Source organism: Patagioenas fasciata, chromosome Z, assembly GCF_037038585.1.
Source record: "Patagioenas fasciata isolate bPatFas1 chromosome Z, bPatFas1.hap1, whole genome shotgun sequence".
Lineage (NCBI taxonomy): Eukaryota > Metazoa > Chordata > Aves > Columbiformes > Columbidae > Patagioenas > Patagioenas fasciata.
This window is the reverse complement of record NC_092560.1, coordinates 1991863-2014471: the sequence shown is the minus strand read 5'-3', so window position 1 is coordinate 2014471 and position 22609 is coordinate 1991863. Positions and strand designations below refer to the sequence as shown.

Here is a 22609-nt window from a genome sequence, read left to right as displayed (position 1 = left end):
CAATGTTCACTGCAGGAAGTTAGAAACCATTCAGGCATCTTTTTAAAAGTTTTCTCTATCCCAGTGGTTGAAAATTTGTTCCTTCACTTTGCAAAAGAAAATGTCAATTATCTATTCGCACAAGTATTCAACTCTATCAAGTACATGAGCAAGAACCTGAAATCCCCTAAAAATACATTCCTTAAATTCGTATGTGTTAATTAACCATTTATTGGTCAATTTCTTAATAAGTGTTTTACTGCTACACTGTAAAGTCAGATGGTGATACTCTGTAAGTTTGTACTACACAATTATCATAACTTTATAATGACAAAAGGTCGATACCTTTATTACCTGTAGTTTAGTATATAAGACATAGCCTCTTATATTACATATACAATACATTTAGTGTGTATATATATATTTACAATAGATGACAAAATAACTCTTTAGTACCTATTTTATAGCACAGCACTCTTGTCAAACGGAAGCATTAGAATGCTGAGAGGTGACTTAAAGGTCTGATCCCGCAAACATGAAAATCCATTAATATCCCAGTTGGACTTTAGGTAAACGGCCTGTGAGACCAACTCTTTGCAGTGTTGATTCCATACTCTTTATACCTATTCTAACACATTTTAAATAGGTAAAAATCCAAAATTCTGAGAAAGGCAAAATTTAAAACATGCGTCTTTTATTTTTATGTGCTCAGACAATCAAATCAACCTCTATCACTTCAGATTTGGGGGATGCTTACTCCTCTGAGTTGCTTGTAATTAGGTATGAGGAAAAACGTATTAAAAAGAAAAATTAAATGCCCTCAAATTATACTTTCTCTTGAACTTTTGAAAAAACCTTTCATCTACTTCCCCTGTCTTCCACTGCAATTTCAGTTTGGCGTGGTGTTTCCATGGTATGCACTGGGCTTGAATGCGCCTGTCTACAACAAGCATTTGCCTTGGAGCAACATAATTTTGACGCAAGTCCTCCATTGTCTCCAGTTGCCTCACACTGGTTTGGGTCTCTAAGAGGTTTTGGCGTGTTGCAAACTGAATTCCTCTCACAGGAAACTGAACTGGGAGCTCTTGTCCAAATGTCCTCAATGATTTCCAGAAGCGAAACGGATCTGCGGTGAACATTCTGGTGGATCAAAACGGGATCAGATGGATTCTGAAATACTCACAAAAGCAGTGGTGGCCAGGAAGAGAGAAGAAATCATGTGGCAAGAATGGTGGGCAAGAGGGCAATTTGTATTTAACACTTCTGGAAGGATTTGAGGATTCATTCTTCGTAACTTAATGTGCTCTTCTTGGAGCTTGGTACATGTCTACAGTCATTCAAGATACTCTTCAACTCCCTTTTCACTTAATCTCACACAAACCCAGTAGTTGGCCTATTTGAGACCTAACACTTGAGCTAACGCCTTTTCTCAGTTGAGAAAGACACCTCTCTACCATAAAGATTATAATTCTGTTTATTTGTAGGGAGAATTTGTCAATCTGGGATTCCCAAGACCTCTCATTGCTTGCTGGACAGAATCCCTGAATCTTTGGTATACTCTCATTTTTTTCCACATCTTAAAATGGTATTAGATCCTCAAGTCTTCAGAAAATACTATTCGTTAGGGATTAAAAGTACTGAGCGTACTCGAACAGCACACAGCAAAAATAATAAATAATCCAAAGTTAAACTAGTTCCCGTTTTCAATTAGCAACAAGAATAAATTTCCCTAAATGAATTCACAGACGTGATAAAACCGTGCTCGCAGCAGACAAAGCATCTGAAACACACCATTTTTCTACACAGCAAAAGAAAACATCTGCAGAGATACAATCACAGAATGACCACAGCCAAGTACTTTCTGATATTTTGTTCAAAGATCTATTGGACGTAACATCTACAATTGTGATAGCTTTCTACAGCAATAAATCACACTGAAACAGTAATAATAATGCATGAGCGTATTAGAACAGATTGCTTTAGAGCATCTGGAGCCTAGGACTTGTTCACGCTGTAAACTTATTTCTGCTGCAGAACTTCTACTGAAAGTTTCCACACATACTGGCGGTATAAGTTCTTAAAATCAATCATTATTAGAAAAACACTGAATTCTAAAATAACTCAAGATTTAAGAAACATAGGGGTCACCTCCCTTATGCATAGCTAAGTAAAAAAACCCAACCAGCCAAAGAACAACCCAAAAACCCCTGTAACCAAAATTCTGCTGGTAATATTTTGTGAACAAAACTCACGGCTCTCTGGTATAAAAACCTCAGTCTTCAGATTTATTAAAACTTCAAACTTAATAGTGCAGTTCTCCCTCTTCTCTTGACCCTAGTGTCTTACGACAGAGATCTTACAGAAGAGAAGCCTGTGAGGACCTGCAATAAAGTGGAGAACACCAGGTTCCCGAACAGAGGCAGCTGTGCTACCAGAAGGATCACGGGCAGGACCACCTACAACTTGTCTAGGATGAATGAAGCCTAACAGCTCAGTAGAAAGCCCATCACATAACATACACTGGTATCATATCCCGTGGGTAAAAAATCTTTGATTGAGTCCCATACATCTTCACCACAACAGTTCAAACCAAAACGAATGAGGGGAAGTGGCATCCTCCATGGTCTGGAGCACCAAATGTTGGCATTCTGTAGGTAGTTTCATTGCAGACCAAAAATGTAGGTTAGACAATAGGGTTTGGTCAAGATCTTCCCATCAAAAGGTCTTAGCAAATAAAAGCCAATGTCTTTTATAATGTATCTCGGGATATTTCAGATGTGGAAGTTGCTGGGGTATTTGCCTTTGGGCTGCTGGAGAACTGCAATGACGGCCAGAAAAGGAGGTTTGGAGCAGTTGGGTCTAGCTGGAGTCAGCCAGTTGTTATTCCCTCCCGACAGCAGCATTCTACTGTCCCAAAGCTGGAGATCTGAGCTGAGGAAACCTCTGTACATCTCGATGACATGAGAATAAATTAGTGAAGGATCAACAGCCTCCATGTTCTCAACCAGGAGCAGAGCGTGGAGCCTGGTCAGTTGTTAATGTTCCCACGTGGCTGACTGCAGCAGGGAGATGGTGGCTCGCCTCTCACATACGAGCTCAAAAATGGTCCACTCTCAGGAACGTGGAACTCCATCAGGGCCAATTCACAATGCCAGGAACCCACCTAGGAAACCTAAATTACCATGTGCAGTATTTGGCACCGCTGATGCTGAAGAGCTTCTGACGCTTGAGCCAGGTTGGGTATGTCCACTGCAGCACGTGAGACCCTGGAAGATAATATTTTAAGAATTCACATAGTTTGTTAAACTGTATTTCATTTTTGTGTTCACAGTTAATTTGGACTTGAGTCGTGGAAGACATGGACGTTGCATGACAATGACTAAACGTCCAGCACAGCAGAAGATCCTTCACTGCTCTGGCTTTTCCACGTGTCCGTGAGAGCAGCATCCTCTTAACAGAGATGCAGGAGGTTTTCTGGCGGGAGGCTGCATCACCTCTCCAAGTGACAAGAGCTCAGCCAGCGAGAGTATTCCCCTGTTGGAATCGCTGCGCAAAACCTGCACTGGAGGTTTTCCTAACATAGTTGTCTTGGCTGGGATGGTGAAGGGTTTTTTCCAAGCTCTTAGCTGATGTATCTTTGCCAGTAAAACCTTATGCTGCAGGTCATAGCTTTGTTTTTTTCTTGGTTTACCTGGATCCCTGAGGCACTGCTTAGCTGAGTGCCAGGTCTAGCTTGAAACAGAAACACAAAATGAAATAAATAAAATTAAAATAATAAAATACAACAGTTAGTAAACTGCCTTAATCAGAATCACCTGGAGACATGACTGATAGCTTGAAGTCCTGTGGCATCAGAAAAGGTCACCATTTACTAGGACTCGGACTAGGACTAGGACTAGGAGGTGGGGGTGTCTCTGCTTGAAATCGGGAGTGCGATCACCGTCTTGTCCCAAACTTGCCAGCCCAGGCCCAGTTTTTCACAAAGCCATCATTTCTAACACCTTCCCTTGCTTGAACGTACGTTGGACCCTGGGCTTTCGGCTTGGCTTTTCAGCCGTTAGGCGCAGCTCAACAGCACTGAAGAGCAGTAGCTGGCACGCAGCTGGCCCTGTCCTCCCTGAGCGAGGTGCCAAACGCTGCCCAAGACCCGTCGGTGAGCAAACAGTGATTCTTCAAGCCCCGCGGGTTCTGTTGCTGTTGACGGGAGCGGTGCGAAGCTCCAGACTCGGGAGGCGCGGGGTCTGGGGTGCAGACGGATGATTGAGTTACGGCGACTCCTCCGCCTGTCAGGCTCGCGCGGGCTCCGGCGGCAGCAGATCGGAGCCGGGTTGTTGATGCTGCTACCAAACCTCGGCCATCTGGTCCACCCATCTGAGGGGATGCGGCCGCTCCAGGGCACAGAGACTCATCTGCTCCTCAGTCGGGCTCCGCGACGACACCGTTTTCAGCCCCGGGGCTTTCGAGCCTGGTCAGCATCTCCGAGGTTGTTACTTTGGGTGATCTCACATAAATTACAAAGCGGGGCTGGACAGAAATAAACCCTCCTCGTACTGGGAGAAAAGCTCTTCCTAAGGTACTTGCTTGAGCTGAGCATCTTTTAAATTATAGTGGACCAGCTAAGCTGTTTCTAAATAACCAGTGTGCATATGATACAGATCAATAAAACAACTGATTTACTCTTAGCCTGTTTGTCTGGGCTCCTCCTTTGCATCATGTGGGGTGAAAAACTCCACAACAAGAATATGCAGGTTCTTGGAATCACATTTACTCACTTAAAGTTAAATAAAACACAATGACGCTAAATCTTTGTGCTGACAAATTAGTTGAAATAAACTGCTCCTGAAAATCAGGCTGTAACAAAAACATTAATACACAGGGCTTGAAAATGAAATGATACAAGGGGTTGGAGTTTTGTTTTGATATTTTACCATCACGAAGGTAATGGTTCATATCTAATGAAAAACGTGCCCTGATGTAAGTTATGGAAGTAATTTTCTCATGTTTTAATAAATGTGTAAATCCAGAACTCAGTCTACAAGTGAACAATCATATTAGTGAAATGAATGTGAAACAATCAAGTAAATAACTGGTTTTACGTGTTAAGTATCAAATACAACAGGGTAAAATGGCATTACTTCTTCATTGCTTTTGTCTGAATGGTACATGGAAAACTTTTATTACAGCTTTATGCAAATCTCACGCTGCTGCATTTTTCAATGAAATAGTCAGTTTCCTTATATTTCATTTTATACCTAGAGAAACAGAGAGAACTGCACTGGTTTCACAACAACAAGAGTAAATCCTCCACAGATTTCTGGATGTTGGCTGTACAAGGACGAAGAAGTTGCCCTTATTCCATCGCATGTGTACCCAAACCTTTCAGCCTATGTATTAAATTTTATTAAAAGACCAGACTTAAATAACAAAAAACCCAAACAACAAAACCTGAGAAGAGCTGAGTGTTGAGCTCAGCACCTCACAGATGGACACGGAGTCTGACGCCCTTGTTACTTAAACACAGACAGCTGGATTTCCACTTCAGCCAGAGGATAAGACAACACTCACTCTTCCTGTCCTTTGAAGACTCAGCTTCGACTCCTGCAGCCCCCGAGCAGCTTCAGGAAGGAGAAGTGTCTCCACAGGCAAGGCCTCTGAGCGAGAGGGTATGTAAACTGAAACTTCTGGGTCATGCAAACTCACGGAGATAATTCTCTGTGCGGCCAGGGAATGGCAAATTGTGATTTATTATTGCAGACAACCAAAAGGGAGGAGCGGCAGCTTCCCTCTTCTTTCCCACTAAAATGCTGCTGCCTCATGCACGCTCCTTCACCAAAAAAAAAAGTACACGTATGTGTGGCTTGAAAACCAAATTACACCAAGCAGACCACACTACGACTGACATCTTCAAACTCTGAAAAAAACAGCAAAGAAGAAATACTGGATAATATTTTATCAGGTCCATTCATCAGACATTGGACATGATGTCAGATGTCACACAAGGTTTTCCACCCACTCAAGGCTAAGAAGGCTCCGCGGAGATCTTTCATATGCAGAAGGGCTTTGTGAAGCAGCCTGAAGGATGTGTAGCTAATCTAATATGACAAATGATTCCGATAAAGATCTTCCAATTCAGAGTACAGAACAGACTCTCATAAACAGCATGCATTCATAATTAAACGTCTGGTCCTTGCTCTGTGACAACAGCTGCCAGGCACAGCTGTACCGGCAGAAGAAGCCTCAGGAGACATCGGGCATGGACCTGGTGTCCATCAGGTGTGGAGAGCCAACCTCCAGACAACTGTACCAGCAAAAGAAGCCTCAGGACGCAACACGGATGGACCTGGTGTCCACCAGGTCTGGAAAGCCAACCTCCAGACAGTTGTATCAGCAGAAGAAGCCTCAGGAGACACCAGACATGGACCTAGTGTCCATCGGGTGTGGAGAGCCAACCTCCAGACAACTGTACCAGCAGAAGAAGCCTCAGGACACACTGGGTATGGACCTGGTGTCCAGCAGGTCTGCAGATTCAATGTCCAGACAGCTGTACCAGCAGAAGAAGCCTCAGGACACAATGGACATGGACCTGGTGTCCACCAGGTCTGGAGAGCCAACCTCCAGACATCTGTACCAGCAGAAGAACCACAGAATCCCAGAATGTGAGGGGTTGAAGGGACCTGGAAAGCTCATCCAGTGCAATCCCCCCATGGAGCAGGAACACCCAGCTGAGGTTCCACAGGAAGGTGTCCAGGCGGGTTTGAATGTCTGCAGAGAAGGAGACTCCACAACCTCCCTGGGCAGCCTGGGTCAGTGTTCTGTCACCAGTGTTCTGTCCATCAGGTCTCAAGAGCCAACCTCCAGACAGCTGTACTGGCAGAAGCCTCAGGACACACTGGGCATGGACCTGGTGTCCATCAGGTCTGGAAAGCCAACATCCAGACAGCTGTACCAGCAGAAGAAGCTCCAGGACACACTGGGCATGGACCTGATGTTCACCAGCTCTGGAGATTCAACATCCAGACAGCTGTATCAGCAGAAGAAGCTCCAGGACACACTGGGCATGGACCTGATGTTCACCAGCTCTGGAGATTCAACATCCAGACAGCTGTATCAGCAGAAGAAGCTCCAGGACACACTGGGAATGGACCTGGTGTCCATCAGGTCTGGACAGTCAACCTCCAGACAGCTGTACCAGCAGAAGAAGACTCAGTCAAACACCATAAATCATCCTCAAGAACTTACAGCAGTAGCCAAAGATGTGATGCCAGGTAGGGATGAGTCAACAGAAGAACGACGAGTGTAATTTCTTAATGTAAGGAGTGCTGTCATGTCTGTATGTCAGGACAATGGGTGCTGCAAAAAAGCACCAAAAAATCCCAGCTTCCCATGTAGGAAGGTACTAATTTATCACACACAGCCCTTCTTTGGTGAAATAACTTAAACCCATAAGCACGAACCTTGAAGAGAGACTCTGATACGTTAAGAGCAGGGCATGTTTGTTTTCATGGCTGTTAAAACCGGAGAAATTGTTCTAAAAACTTTGGGTTGGACTCCACCTTTGTTGGTTGCACTCAGATTGCCAGACCAAGACTTGTCTCTGGTCCACCAGGTAGGACCTGAAGACACATCACCCTCTGACCATGGGATCTCCAGGCAGCTCGTCATGACACCACAAGACCCTGAAGATCAGCTGAAGCACAAGAGACATCTGCTAAATTTTCTGTGCTCTCTGAATTTTCCGGTGTGATTTGAAAAAAGGCCTGCTGGGAATTTAACTACTTACCCTTCTTTTTAAGCTAAAAGCTCATCATTTTCAACTTAAGAAGTCTCACTTCAAACAAAAAAAAAAATTCACAGATATCGTGGAAGGCAAAAGACACTGTGTGAAATCTGCAAATTCTGGCCCTCATCAATAAAAATTCAAAATGTTAAAAACACGGGATAAGGCAGAAAGTCAGTCCCTCTTTCCCACAGCATTTCATGCCTGCTTTGTGTTATATATCTACCAAATGATAAGCTCCTTGAAAGAGAACCATTCTCCTTTTGTTTGGTCCTGAACACACAGTTGGAAGTTCGAGCATCTAGCACACAGAGAAGCATTCCTGTATGCTCTTTGCCTAATTTTAAAATAAGTTAAATAGAATATGCACAATAGCCATTTAGTTAGATCAAAGGCAGCTGGAGCCACCCTTGGTGTTTATTTCCAAACCATTACACATCACTAGCGAGATATTCCCCATGACCCTCTGATCTCGTGAGGTTCATAAGCAACGCTAAAGCCAAAAGCAACTGCAAGCTTTACTTCTGCTCCTTTTCTTCCCAGGTCCTCTTCAGTGATGAAACACACCTGGTTAGGTTTTCTACATCTTTATTTCACCACCAGCAGCACCAGGGCAGAGCGGGGTCCTGGAGAGCAACCCCCAACCACGGGGTTGAAAGTCATCACGTAACCGGACCACGATAGCAAATACTGCTCACAGACCCCATTATTGTGGCCTTTCCGGACTTAAAAGGGGCTGGTAAGAAGGATGGGGACAGACTTTTGAGCAGGGCTTTTTGTGATAGGGGAAGAGGTGATGGTTTTAAACTAAAGGAGGGAGATTTAGGCTGGACATGAGGAGGAACTTGTTGCCCCTGAGGGTGGTGAGAGCCTGGCCCAGGTTGGCCAGAGAGGTGGTGGATGAACCATCCCTGGAGACATCCCAGGCCAGGCTGGACGGGCTCTGAGCAACCTGAGCTGGTGACGATGTCCCTGCTCATGGCAGAGGGAGAACTGGGGGAGCTGGGATGGTCCCTTCAACACAAACCATCCTGTCATCTCCGGGATCCTTGAAATCCAGATTCACACTCTTACAAAGACGAGACCCCAAACATGTCTCCAGTACTTGGACAGAAAAGTCCACACACCAGACACAGTGACCTGAAGGCTTCTGCACACTTTGGGGGAGACGTGTACCAACTGAGTTTATCAGTTTATACCACACTTTATACATATAGACAGTGCTAAATCACAGTTCAATCTGTATGCATACACTTAGAGCCACGTAAAGGCCCTTTTAAGCTGCACCAATGAGCGTTGTTATACCAGGACAAATGCCTCGTTGGGAGGTTACCTGAGTTGAAGTAAATTGTTTTCTAAACTAACAATTCAAGTCTCGAAAATCCTGATGGACAGACAAACCTCACTCTGCTGAACCCATACCGAGCCTGCCTACTCCTAAAGCACCCTGGTGCAGCTTGGAGCAGCGGACTCGAGCTGAAAATGCTGGAGCAAAACCAGGTTCCCCCAGTGCAAAGGGAGCAAAGGTTCACGCCAGACTTGGAAAGCAGCTTCCCTGAGCTCAACAACAGCTGTGCCGCCAGTGGTTTCAGTTTATTTATTTCCCCCCCCCGCCCCCGTAACCTTTGTGTGAACTTCTGAAATGAATGGCTTTGGCGTGTAAACCTGCACTCCTGGAGCAAAGGGCGCCGTGAGGATGGCAGTCCTGCACCCTCACCCCTCGTACAGCCAACCTTAGATCCTCCCTGGCTCATGGGGCTGGAGATGCAGGTGTAGGTAAACTTGAGCAAAACACTGTGAGCAGCTCACGGAACACCCTGGTGCAAGGACACGGAGAGAGACTCAGATCCTGCAGGGGTTTGGACAGCCTGAGATTTCTGGTGGGACACAGCGGTTGCTCTGAGTGCTGTGGATCTCTGAGACTTCAGATATCAAAGCATTATTAGATGCTGATGGTGTGTTTTGGGTCAAAAATTCTCCCCCTCTGCTCTGCCCTGGGGAGACCACACCTGGAATATTGTGTCCAGTTGTGGCCCCTCAGCTCCAGAAGGACAGGGAACTGCTGGAGAGAGTCCAGCGCAGCCACCAAGATGCTGGAGGGAGTGGAGCATCTCCCGTGTGAGGAAAGGCTGAGGGAGCTGGGGCTCTGGAGCTGGAGAAGAGGAGACTGAGGGGGGACTCATTCCTGGGGATCAATATGGAAAGGGGCAGTGTCAGGAGGATGGAGCCAGGCTCTTCTGGGTGACAACCAGTGACAGGACAAGGGGCAATGGGTTCAAACTGGAACACAGGAGGTTCCACTGAATATGAGAAGCAACTTATTGGGGGTGAGGGTGTCAGAGCCTGGCCCAGGCTGCCCAGGGAGGTTGTGGAGTCTCCTTCTCTGCAGACATTCAAACCCGCCTGGACACCTTCCTGTGGAACCTCAGCTGGGTGTTCCTGCTGCATGGGGGGATTGCACTGGATGAGCTTTCCAGGGCCCTTCCAACCCCTCACATTCTGGGATTCTGTGATAAATACATAATTTGGCTTTTTTTTTTTTTTTTTCCCCTGCACTTGCTGTGGTTTCAGAGGAGATGGCAATGTATCGCAAGCCAGACAGCCTGGCCATTGAAAGCCAAGTGTGAAAACAGTGGCAAAGAATCCCACCCAAGCCATTCCTGGAAAAAACAGATAACAAACGCGTGTTGCGGCACACAGGTGTTACTGGCACACTTTTTCGGCTTCGGTTTCAAGAGTGAAGCCATTAGTGTGTTGGGTAGATCAACCTGCTCTTGGGAGAGCAAAGACCCGGCACCAGACGTGTCCCATGGGTTGGTACCAACCACGCTCTGCTCAGCACCTCCACCTGCTTTATTTTCCCCAGGTTGAGGTGTTTCCAGCAAACTCCAAAGTTTATGCAATGAATGGGGCAGCTGGCTGGATTGAGGAAATGTCATTTCACAGAATCACAGAATGGTTGAAGTGACCTCTGGAGATCATCCAGCCCGACCTGCTAAAGCAGGGTCACCCAGGGAAGATGGCACAGGAATGTGTCCAGGTGGGTCTTGGATTTGGGGTTGATCAAACATCTAATTCTGTACAAAAGTATCTGCAGCACACCTGCTGTCTCAAATGAAATTTTCTTTTCCTTTGGATAGTTTTGGGGAAAAAGTTGTAGTTTTATAATGGGTTGCATGCATCCCTATGGACATAAACACACCTCTAAATCATCAAAGTGATTTCCATAGAAATGTACCGAGCACGTATAGCAGACAGCCATGGTTTCAGGTTCATATATTAATGAAGCAGAAATCACATTCCCTTTCATAGCAGATGTCCTCTGGCGCTCCTCTAGCTTAAGGAAAGTAGCACTTCAAAACGCTGACAAGAGCAAAGTCTATAAACCCATCATCTAAATATCTGACAGTAAGCACCAGTAAGAGATGGCCCTGGAAGATCTGCACTCAAAAGGGCTCTTTTGCAGGTACTGGGGAATTTCCTCTGTTTTCCCTTGTTTTCAGTATTTCATTTTATAAAGCTCTTCCAACATTTATCTGAGCACGCTGTCGTGGTATTATCCACGCACAGCACGAGAAGCTACTGAAGTTAACGGTTCCACGGGGTTACCGCAGCCCTAAAACCACCAATAAAAGTGTTTTCACACTCTGTGTCAAAATCAATTTTACTAATGTATACGATATTTTCTCTAAGATGAACAAATTCAGTAATTTTCCTTTTACTTCTCCCCAAGCTTCCCCCCCCCCACCCCCCCCCAATTATGATTTTCTCTATTCTAGTCTAATTTGGAAGTAAATGGGAGCAATGCCACGTGGTTCAAATGAAGAGATATCAGCCCAGTTCTTGAGGAAGCTGGTAACAACTTTTGAGAAGTGGTGCTGGTGGAAGGTGACGGTGGTGGTGCTGTTGGAACCCAGAGCAGCTGTGACGGTGCCGGTTCAACCGCACTGCTCCGACAACTTATTACTTGTTTTCTGCTTATTCCTCCTTAAAGGGTTTGAGCCGAGACTCCCCACGCAAGGGCGAGGAGCGATCTCCACCAGACACTGGATACAGATCACTAATGCATCGCACAAAGGCCACTGAAAAGCCATCAGCTGGGAACAGCTTTTGGTCACCACTAAACAGGGGCAGATTTGAACCAGTGACCTAGAAGTGAAAGACTTTGTAATCTGATTACCAATCCCTTGAGCCATCCCATCCCTCCCCTTTTCTTTTTTACTGATAAGAGAAAGAGACTCTTATTACCTAAGCAACTTTTGTAGCCTGTTAGCAATGCAAAAGCTTTCATTTAGTGCTTAAAAAGGAAAGTCTCATGGGCACGCTTATTAGCCCATCTCAAGCGCAAGGCTCTGTATTACTTTTCCCTATTAATTTCAAAATAAATGCATTGGTATAAAAGTGTAGCACAATGCTTTTTCTGATAATGATTTATAGTAAAGTTCTTGCTGATTAAAATAGGTGCTGATGAGAGGTTTTTGCATAGCTGTGGAGTCAACAGATCCCTCTCTGGCAAACGAAGAGACAACACACTCCTTTTGTCAGCAAATACTCCAAAGAATATAAAGGCATTACCGAGGTATGCTGCGTATCGCAGATGATAAGCATCTAAATCACTTGTTTTTCATACATAAATCATACTTTTAAACAGCCACGAAGATGCGCTTTCTCACTCAGAAGCAGGACAGTTTGGTAAGTGTTATAGTCTCACCATCAAACACAATTTCAGCGCACAAACAGGATCTCGCAAGTACGCCAAAACCCATTTAAATAACCTTTAAGAGATGACTAAGCCATTGTTTCTGCTCTTCCTTCCCAGCCCTCTTCTCAAGACCCTCAGGAAGAAATCTGCAAGACCTTTTCTGCCAGTTTCCTACCTCTTTTTTTTCCTTTTTTTCTTGGTTTCTTTTTCTTTGTGGCCTGCCCATGAACACCATTTCCTTCGGCCGCAGGTAATAAGCGATTAATGACAGCATAGCTGGTTGTGTTGTTCTCTGCCGTAATACACCCAGCCAATGTCTCAAAAATTAATGCAAGTGTACCAGGATCTGAAATTAACTTTCTTATAGCCATAAGCAACATCCCACTAGGAGGGGGAAGAAATCTTATTATAGCAGTCCTGGCATCTCACTGCTTGTAGACTGTTGGTACGCACAAAATAAGATTTCAAATTATAAAATGGCGAATGCAAAAGGAGTTGCTCTGTATTGATTACATTTTTCTTTTGCTCACGAACTGATAAAGTAAAACTACACGATGCTCGCTCTTGTTAAGTGACATATCTATTACTAGAGATCAGGTAGGAGACCGGGCTGTACGAGACTACTACGTGGTTATCCAGAAATAATTAACAAACTGACATATTTATAATAAACACAGGATACTATCCTCCGGAGCTGTGCAGTAACTTCCAGGAGGAATTTAAAGAAATTCATATACTCACTGTTTAAAAATACATTGGCAAGAACTTGGATGGCTCAAAATCAGTTTGACATTTACAAGAGATTACGTTGGACTGAAATAAAACACTTTCAATTCGCTCTGCACAAAGTATCGTTACACTGGCTTCTCTTTGATGGTCAAGAGCTCTGGCTAGGACAGTCTTTTAGAAGTTTATTAAAAAAGTACTTTTCCTATGTAAGAAAATAATTACGTTTCAAACAGCTGAAAATCAGAAATTGTGTGTGGAAAAATCTGTAGTTACATTAAGCACCCACCACCTTGACTAGGAGATTTTTGCAGGGATCAGGCAAACAAGCTGTTAAACACATACATTTATGAATATCTGGTGTGAGAAAATGTACACACGCACTGAAAGTCAGCAACATTCAACCAGAAATAAACATCCATGCCGGACATCATGGAGACAGAACAGAAGAATACACCAGATTTGGTACAGGGCCCGATCCCGAGTCACGGTTTAAGCAATAAACCGTGCTTTGGACCACAGGACTTGATCTGTTGAACTTGAGTGCTGGAATTTCATAGCAAATTAAAAAGCCTGACCTGGTCAGCACACAGAACCGGTTGCGGCGCTTTGCTGATTGCAAAAGACATGGACCAGGTACCGGCAGTGCTTGGTGTCCTCACCTTGAGCCTGGACATTATTATTTTGAAAACATGTCTAACGTTGGCATTAATTTTCTGATGTTTGCAAAATTACACCTGGTTTTATTAATCCAATTAGCTTGCCTACTCTTTTGAAAATCCCAGCCAAAACAACACTACTAAAAGAGACTGTGAATGGAAGAAACATTTGAAACAGCAACTCAGGTGATTTAGTGTTCTGCAATTAAGAAACATTTTTTCTAAGCGATGCACATTGTACACACACCAAGGATGCATTCTCTAAACTTCCTATTCTTGCCCTCTGCTTATGCTTCTGGTGGCCTTTGCAGAAATAAACCACCCCAACCGCTGGGTCCCCTCCCCGTCTTGTTCCTAGCGCTGTGCACCACTGGAAGCACAGCTGGACGGGGATCCAAACCCCATTGCAGGGCAGGCTCGGCCTTCTGGCACTGCCAAGAGCTGCATTTCCAGATTTAAAAGAACGATAATAGTAATAATAATAATAATAATAATAATAATAATAATAATAATAATAATAATAATAATAATAAAGGTTACTGTATGGGATGCTCGCTTCTGTATTTATTCGCGAGCACCGGTGACTCCACCAAGCGTAAAAAACCCAAAACAACGATGAATTAAGCAGCCTGGAATTCCTTAATAAGAAGGCGGCGGTTAATTAAAGCCAGGTTGCGGGATGCGGCTGGCTGTCCCAGAAGATGCTGCAAGCGAGGACAAGCAGTGCCCTCTAGTGTCACCGGCTGCCGAGACCCCACGGCGCCGCGTCCCCACGGGTGGGACACGGGTGGGCGCGACCCCTCCAACGCAACGCGCGTCACGCCGCACGCTCAGCACATGTGCTCTTCCATCATGTACGCAACGCGACGCGGACGAGATGTCTTTAATGGTGCGGGGAAAAAAAAACCACCAGAAAACACACAAAAAAACACCCCAAACAACCAAAAAAAAAAGAAGAAAAATAAAAGAAAAGAAGGCATCCAACGTTTCTCGTCGGAGCGGCAGGCCATGCGTGAAAGCGGGTGTCAGAAAAGCCCGGCAGAACCACTCACTGTGAAGATGTCTAATAGGAGCAGCTGAATGCACAATACGGGCTGAATGGATAAATTGGAGCGGCCGGAGCGCAGTCAGGAGGTTTTGAATCGCTCAGAAATTATAATTAAACCTGTAATGAGTGTTTTGACATCTTCTCCCCCCCCCCTTTTTTTTTTTGTTAATTGGAGGTTAACAGTATTTAGACTTTATTACGGCCCAGTATCAACAATTTCGTGATATAACTTCTACGTCTTTCAGCAAATCGCCTCAAACTTTACTCTTTGGATATAAAAATACTCCCAAAAATTCCCTCTGATGGGAAAAATTCCACAAAAGAAGTTCAGTATGTGTTTCATTCAACCTGAAATCACAACGGCATCACGCTAGGTTTGTTTAATTTTTCATTTTACTGCGCAAACGTCCGACAAAGAGGGAAAGCTATATCTGTTCGCCTATGTGAATGATGGTATACATCATATGTTCATTAGCATTCACGTCCTCCGCGAAGTATAGGCAATAAAATAAGGAAACAAAGACAAAAGGTATAAAAGAACGATACAAGATGGCACCAGTTACAGGTGCGTGGAAAAAGCCTTGAACATTATAAAAAGACATATATGGGGTGCCAAATAAGCCATTCTTATAACAGTGTAAAAAAATAAAAAGGGAAAAATAAAGGAAAAAATTGAAGCCTGACAGTGCTGCCCAATTTAATTTGCATAAAAAGTGCAAGCGACTATTTATAAATATATTCAGATCACAAGATGTTTGTATTCTGTTTTTCCATGTAAAGCATTAATAGACATTTATTCCCATCCTTGCATTTTAAAAAGCAACGTACATAATTAGGCTTTTACGGAAAGATTACAATGTGCATTATAAATTGATTCCTGTTTAAAGTGAAGGCGGCAAATATGCATTAGTTTAAGAGACAAATGGCTGGCAAGGCAATGCTCGGAATGACAGTAGATACGTATTCCGACACCTTACAATAACTATTAGCGCACAATTGCCGATGAAACTTTAATTGCGTAAGATTCATTAAAACCTCTAAATGGCATATACACACATAGGCTTAATAGGAGAATGTAGCCATAAGAAAAAAAACACGGATTTGGAAGTTTTTGTTGCTTGGTTTTAGCAGCAATTTCGTGTTCTGAAAAAGTTAGCGACTGAAATAATTCAGCTGCGTTTTACATCAGATCTGTGGTTGTTACCAATAAACGTTGTTCTCAGGAGACTTACGGTGCTGCCGGCCGGGGAACCCGTCCCAAAACGTGGTAAAAACGCAGCTATATATTACAGAAAGTTCTTATTATCCCCAACCCATTTCAGGCACAGAGATGCTAAGGGCTGTTTTTAAGGACGAGAAGAAAAGACGAGGTCCAGGCCCCGTGTTGTTCACTTGGGGAGCGGACGCACCCCGCGTGAGCGACGCCGTCCCCTCGTTATCCCCGCGAGGACACCACAATTGAGGCGTTGTTTTTACTTCGTTTTTTCAAATTATCATTATTCTTTTCAACGTGAATTTCTGCTGTTGGAAGCCATGGGCTGTCAGGACGCGAAGTTTCTCTGGGGTGGACGGGGGATGATTGAAGGGGAGTGTGTCGACGTGCGAGAGGTCAGGGGGAGAGAGGGAAGGACCAGAACACACCTCCTGCATTACCAGCATCAATAGCTTCCTCAACGCTATAGAAATCACCCCGCAAAATAACTTATTAAGAATTTTACACCAATAACAAGCGCCACGCGACGCGGGCAGATGCGCGGCACGTTCCATGTGTGCGTTTGGGATGCTTTTTCCTACCTGATTTAGAAATATTTGTTTAAAACGTGAAAATTTACTTTAGCGTGCATGAGAGAGAAGCAGAAGGCAGGATGATCTTTTTTTTTTTCCATCTCAAAATAAGGTATATCTGGAGGAATGCGCATTATACAGCTAATTTTAACTCTGTGCAGTTACAAACTACAGATTTCTATCCCTTTCCACAGATTCACGAAAATCTACCCAATATAGTGACACTGAAATTTCAAATTTCCGTTTTTCTATAGCGTTTGCTTCGCAATTAGAGTAAAAAAAACTTCGCTAAGATTGTACTTAGCAGAATGCTGCGAAATATAAAAACGTATCGAGCACATACAAAAGAAGTGCAATCCAAAGCACGGCAAATAATAACTTACATCATTATTTTCTACACTATACAATAAAGATCAGTTTTGCACAGCCAAATAAGGATTTAGCCTCTGCTTAAATAGGACAATTGCCTTTTTTTTCTCCTGGAGAAAGAAAGGCGGTGGGAAGCAACATGAGAGTGTGTAGAGCAGGACGGTTCTGATTGTTTTGCTTTTATTACACACTATTCTTACAAACACTACCACCCATTACCTTCTTGGTAATGGAACGGGGCTCAGGCGGTGACCCCACTAAATCCGGTGCTAAGCATCACACCCAGACCAGCCTCTGCTCAAAATATGAATACTACCAAAAAATCAGCATTTTCGGAGTGGGTCGGTCCCCTCCTCAGACTGCCGCACCGACCACAAGTGTCGATGAGCTCTCCGTGAAGCCTTTGTTGTTCAAATACACCGTTTTGCCTCAAAGCAAACAAACAAAAAAAGCATAAATAAGCTTATATTTCGAATCACTGCTCCCTTAAAAAAACGCACCATAAAATCCCACATGTGATGGAAGTTTGCCAGCGCGATCATCAAAAGGTTCTGAGCAAGGGGCAGACGCCGCATGGGAAGGGGAGTGAAAATGTTTTAGATGGGGACGAAGCCGGCCATACGTGGGCTTTGCAAAGATCCCCCTCGCCAAGCAACACGGAGCCACCTCTTATCTCCAGCAACGTGCCCGTAAAACCAAAACGTCCCAGTGATGGCACGTCTGACACCCTCTGCAATTCGTCCGGTTTCTAAGTCCTATATTTTTACTAACCAAGCGTAATAATAATAAGGAAACAACCCGCACACTTCACAATTTCATTCCTTATATGCTTATTCGGAAAACACCAGACCTGCAGCTGAAAAATATCACTTTTTTAAAATTTTTGCCGTGGAAGTTACATATTTCATAGGAAAACTTAAAAACGTGGGTTTCTGCCCTGTGCTGCTCTGTTTCACTCGGGTCTTATCAGTAACGGGTTGCCCAGCCACCACACAATTATTAAAACCCATTCAAAACACTTAATTTCAACACATCCAGCGCATCACTCGGGGCTGCAAATAAGAAAAATCTCGCTGTAGAACATGCACAGGGGGTAACAGACACTGTATACATCGGACACTATATACATATATATACATACAACGGACACTATATACATCTTATATATCTTCATCACGTTTTTCTAAGGCATCCGCTGTCTTTAACAGCACGTTATGAATGATAAAGATAATATTCTTCCCCTCCCCACCCCATCAAAAATATTTCTACCTGAAATAAGAGATTAGATTTCTCTTCTTCATTTTAATTGTATATAAACAATCGCATCGCACCCTCTCCTTTTCAACACTGAAGCTGTTTGCAAGAGGTGTTTTTTGCTGCCACAAATTTTTCGGGTCTTGTTGCCCTGCGCAGTTCAGGCACAGGAGCAAGTGCAGTGTTTTCCTTCCACTGAATAACACAGATAATGGGCTGCTATGAGATACTCAGACTCTTATTTTATTTCGGAATTAAAAGCAAGTTGCACTTCCCACTCGAGAGATCAGCTCACGTTTAGCCCGTGCGCATCTTCTGCGTTCATCGACTCAAATATCAGTAAAAGGCAGCTTAAAATAAGCAAAAAAGTGTTGCATATGCACAATGCAGACACACAATATATATATAACACTCGCATAGGGTATTGCTATATATAACAAAATAGTTATTGGAATAAGTATGCATCGGTTTCATTTATACACTGAGACAAACCAGAAGAGATTTCTAGTGACTATCCAAGTTTTTTTTCCCCCTGTAGATTTTTGAAATCTGTATTTGCATGTTCATCCTTTATGCTACGGAAAGCTCAGAATTTGATGCAAAAATCAGAAAAGATCCTATGTACCAATAGGTCAACGCATTCTTTTGCGTTTTTAATAATGGCCTGTCCTATTACATTTGTTATTCATATAGAATAAGGATAGACAATTTTTAGGTATTATATAGCTTTCTTCTGGAATATTAGCTTTGTGGCTTTGAGAGGCCATTTTCTAAAGATCCTAATAGTCAAATGACATCTTGGGAAATGTTACATCCTCACTGCATTTGCATGATAATGAAGATGAAATTTCATATATGCTACGTGAATTAGACTTATCTAAGTTTTGTTTTACTGAATGACTAAAGGAATATGTTCCCTAAGCCGAAGTATCGCAACACAATGCAACACATTATTGCTTCTGTGAAAGACACGAAACTATAATCCGAGTGATAAAAAAACCCTGCGTAATTTATGTAATAGTGTTAATATGATCTCAGCTGCGTATCTCTGAATGCTTATTCCCTTCGAAGAAAATTCTACAGCATCCACCAAAATACCCATAGTAAATTCTTTTTGAAATGATGAAGGAACGGCTCTGTAGGACAGGAATGCTATCATAACATTTTATTTTTCACCATCATGCAGAACTATGATGGTGAAATTCATATTTCAGCTTATTCACTTGATACAAACCACCCCTAGGGTATAATAATCACATTATTTCATCTCTACCTACCATGCATCAAATACCACAGAAATACTTTTGGTGGACAATAATAACGGGCATTTTCCCCACACAGGCAAATATGTTCCCCTTGGAAATTCCAGCGTTGGGTTTGGAGCTCCTGGAGGTGGTGGTTGCTGCAGGAGACATTGAGAAGCTCCATCGCCTACAAGAACCAGGTTTTGGAAGCCGTTGGTGACGATATTTGTCCTCTTTGACCAACGCAGAGCTGATCAACCATCATTTCGAAGCACAGCTCCAAAAAGCCAAAGTCCCGCTGCAGATAATGTTTAAAGGTATTTTTCCACGACCAAAGAAAATTCAGTACAAATCTACTACGAACCGGCAATGTTAATCTACGCGAAGACACCAGAACACACAGTACTAGATTAACTCTCCACTTATAATTGCAAACTCTTTGAAGAGAGAGTAGTTTTGATTTTTGCTGGGAGCTATAGGGATTGTTTAAAAAAAACCCAACAAAACACAGGGTGGAATAAGTGCTGTACATGATGGTGATTTTATTTAACATAGCTTTTCAGTACACTCCAGTCTCTGCTGCATTATAACTGCAGAAACGCATTCAAATTAAATAAAAAAGATGGGGAAAAAAAGGGGTGGGAGGAAAAAAAAGGAAAGGACTATACTCAAAGGAACATCTGAATAAAATTGAGACATCTGCAGTAAAGTTTTCTCCTTCTCCCTGGAATGTTTGAGATGAACTCGGCGTAACACTGCCTTCCAAGAAAAGACAGGGTGATCAATGCAGGAGCACATCAGGCTCCCTTGGACAGGCCAATCAATGCAAGAAAGAACCTTGCCCAGGGCCTTATGCAAATAGAAGCACGTCCTGCAACCCGGGGAGGGAACATGCGCAATAGATCAATGGCATCTGAAAAACCTTACAGCTATATCAGCCTCAGACAGTAAATATATAATGATGAATCCCTCACATTCAGCCGTGAACTCTTTAAACTCGGCTATTTTCAACAGCTGGTTTAAAGAAAAGAACAACATAAAAATCTGCCGGTGATGTAGACAGCAAGTGAAATAAGATTACTGAGGGTTGAATTAACAATGCTTTTTTTTTTCCTTCTTTCTTTTTTAATAAAGGCCGAGAAAATATAATCTCTGTACTTTAACACCTTGTAACAAGCTGGAAGTTTTGTGCCCGCCAGGGCTGGGACTGAGAAAGGGGTGTCTGGGGTTTTGTGTCATTGTTTTATACATATATATATATGTATATATATATATTTAAGCCTACTCAGTAAAATATTTGGCGATATAGAAAAAAAGTACAAGGTTTATCACTTACAATACCAGAGATTTAACATCACAATCCTCACTCTGTTGACTGAAATCTATTCTGTCGAAGAATATCGTAATTACATTTTTTGTACCCTTGGCTGTTCCACGCTATGTTTTAAAGGGATTTAAGAAAATACTAAGACTCCCAAGCAAAGCAACTGACAGATACAACGTTATTACTTCAAAAGCACTCCCAAGTTGGAATAAAACTTGGTAAGGTGCACAAAGCAATATTCATCACCACAGGACCATATAGGTTCACCAACTGCTTTGTAACTGCATCGAAATTGCTAAAATAACACGTCTTCCCACGGAGGCTTGTGGGGAATGATTTCCTAAACATTATTCAACATCCGTTCTTGGGGAAAGGATGGGGAGAGAAAGGAGGAGGAGGAAGGAACCACACCATCCATTATTGGGGAAAGGATGGGGAGAGAAAGGAGGAGGATGAAGGAACGACACCATCCGTTCTTGGGGAAAAGATGGGGAAAGGAGGAGGATGAAGGAACGACACCATTCATTCTTGGGGAAAGGATGGGGAGAGAAAAGAGGATGATGAAGGAACGACACCACCCGTTCTTGGGGAAAGGATGGGGAGAGAAAGGAGGAGGAGGAAGGAACCACACCATCCATTATTGGGGAAAAGATGGGGAGAGAAAGGAGGAGGATGAAGGAACGACACCATCCGTTCTTGGGGAAAAGATGGGGAGAGAAAGGAGGACGATGAAGGAACGACACCATCCGTTCTTGGGGAAAAGATGGGGAGAGAAAAGAGGATGATGAAGGAACGACACTACCCGTTCTTGGGGAAAGGATGGGGAGAGAAAGGAGGAGGAGGAAGGAATGACACCATCCATTATTGGGGAAAAGATGGGGAGAGAAAGGGGGAGGAGGAAGGAATGACACCATCCGTTCTTTGGGAAAGGATGGGGAGAGAAAGGAGGAGGATGAAGGAACGACACCATCCATTATTGGGGAAAAGATGGGGAGAGAAAGGAGGAGGATGAAGGAACCACACCATCCATTATTGGGGAAAGGATGGGGAGAGAAAGGAGGAGGATGAAGGAACCACACCATCCATTATTGGGGAAAAGATGGGGAGAGAAAGGGGGAGGATGAAGGAACGACACCATCCATTATTGGGGAAAAGATGGGGAGAGAAAGGAGGACGATGAAGGAACCACACCATCCATTATTGGGGAAAAGATGGGGAGAGAAAGGGGGAGGAGGAAGGAACGACACCATCCATTATTGGGGAAAAGATGGGGAGAGAAAGGAGGACGATGAAGGAACCACACCATCCATTATTGGGGAAAAGATGGGGAGAGAAAGGGGGAGGATGAAGGAACGACACCATCCATTATTGGGGAAAAGATGGGGAGAGAAAGGAGGACGATGAAGGAACCACACCATCCATTATTGGGGAAAAGATGGGGAGAGAAAGGGGGAGGAGGAAGGAATGACACCATCCATTATTGGGGAAAGGATGGGGAGAGAAAGGAGGAGGATGAAGGAACGACACCATCCATTATTGGGGAAAAGATGGGGAGAGAAAGGAGGAGGATGAAGGAACCACACCATCCGTTATTGGGGAAAGGATGGGGAGGGAAAGGGGGAGGAGGAAGGAACCACACCATCCGTTATTGGGGAAAGGATGGGGAGAGAAAGGGGGAGGATGAAGGAACGACACCATCCATTATTGGGGAAAAGATGGGGAGAGAAAGGAGGAGGATGAAG

The 22609-nt window shown here is 43.7% G+C and overlaps 1 protein-coding gene across 4 annotated transcripts in view; it reads right to left on the bottom strand.

The window, feature by feature from the left end:
- The window catches only part of ARB2A (ARB2 cotranscriptional regulator A), a 261097-nt gene that overhangs the window by 79039 nt on the left and 159449 nt on the right, over positions 1-22609 (bottom strand). Inside the window, exon 9 of one of the 4 annotated variants that reach the window (XM_071802632.1) lies at positions 2999-3245. The exons of the other annotated variants lie outside the window; for them this stretch is intronic. Within the exon in view, the coding sequence (XP_071658733.1) occupies positions 3123-3245 (123 nt within the window). The 3' untranslated portion in view covers positions 2999-3122. Of the gene's footprint in view, positions 1-2998; positions 3246-22609 lie in introns of those variants that run through there. 4 annotated transcript variants of the gene reach the window in all.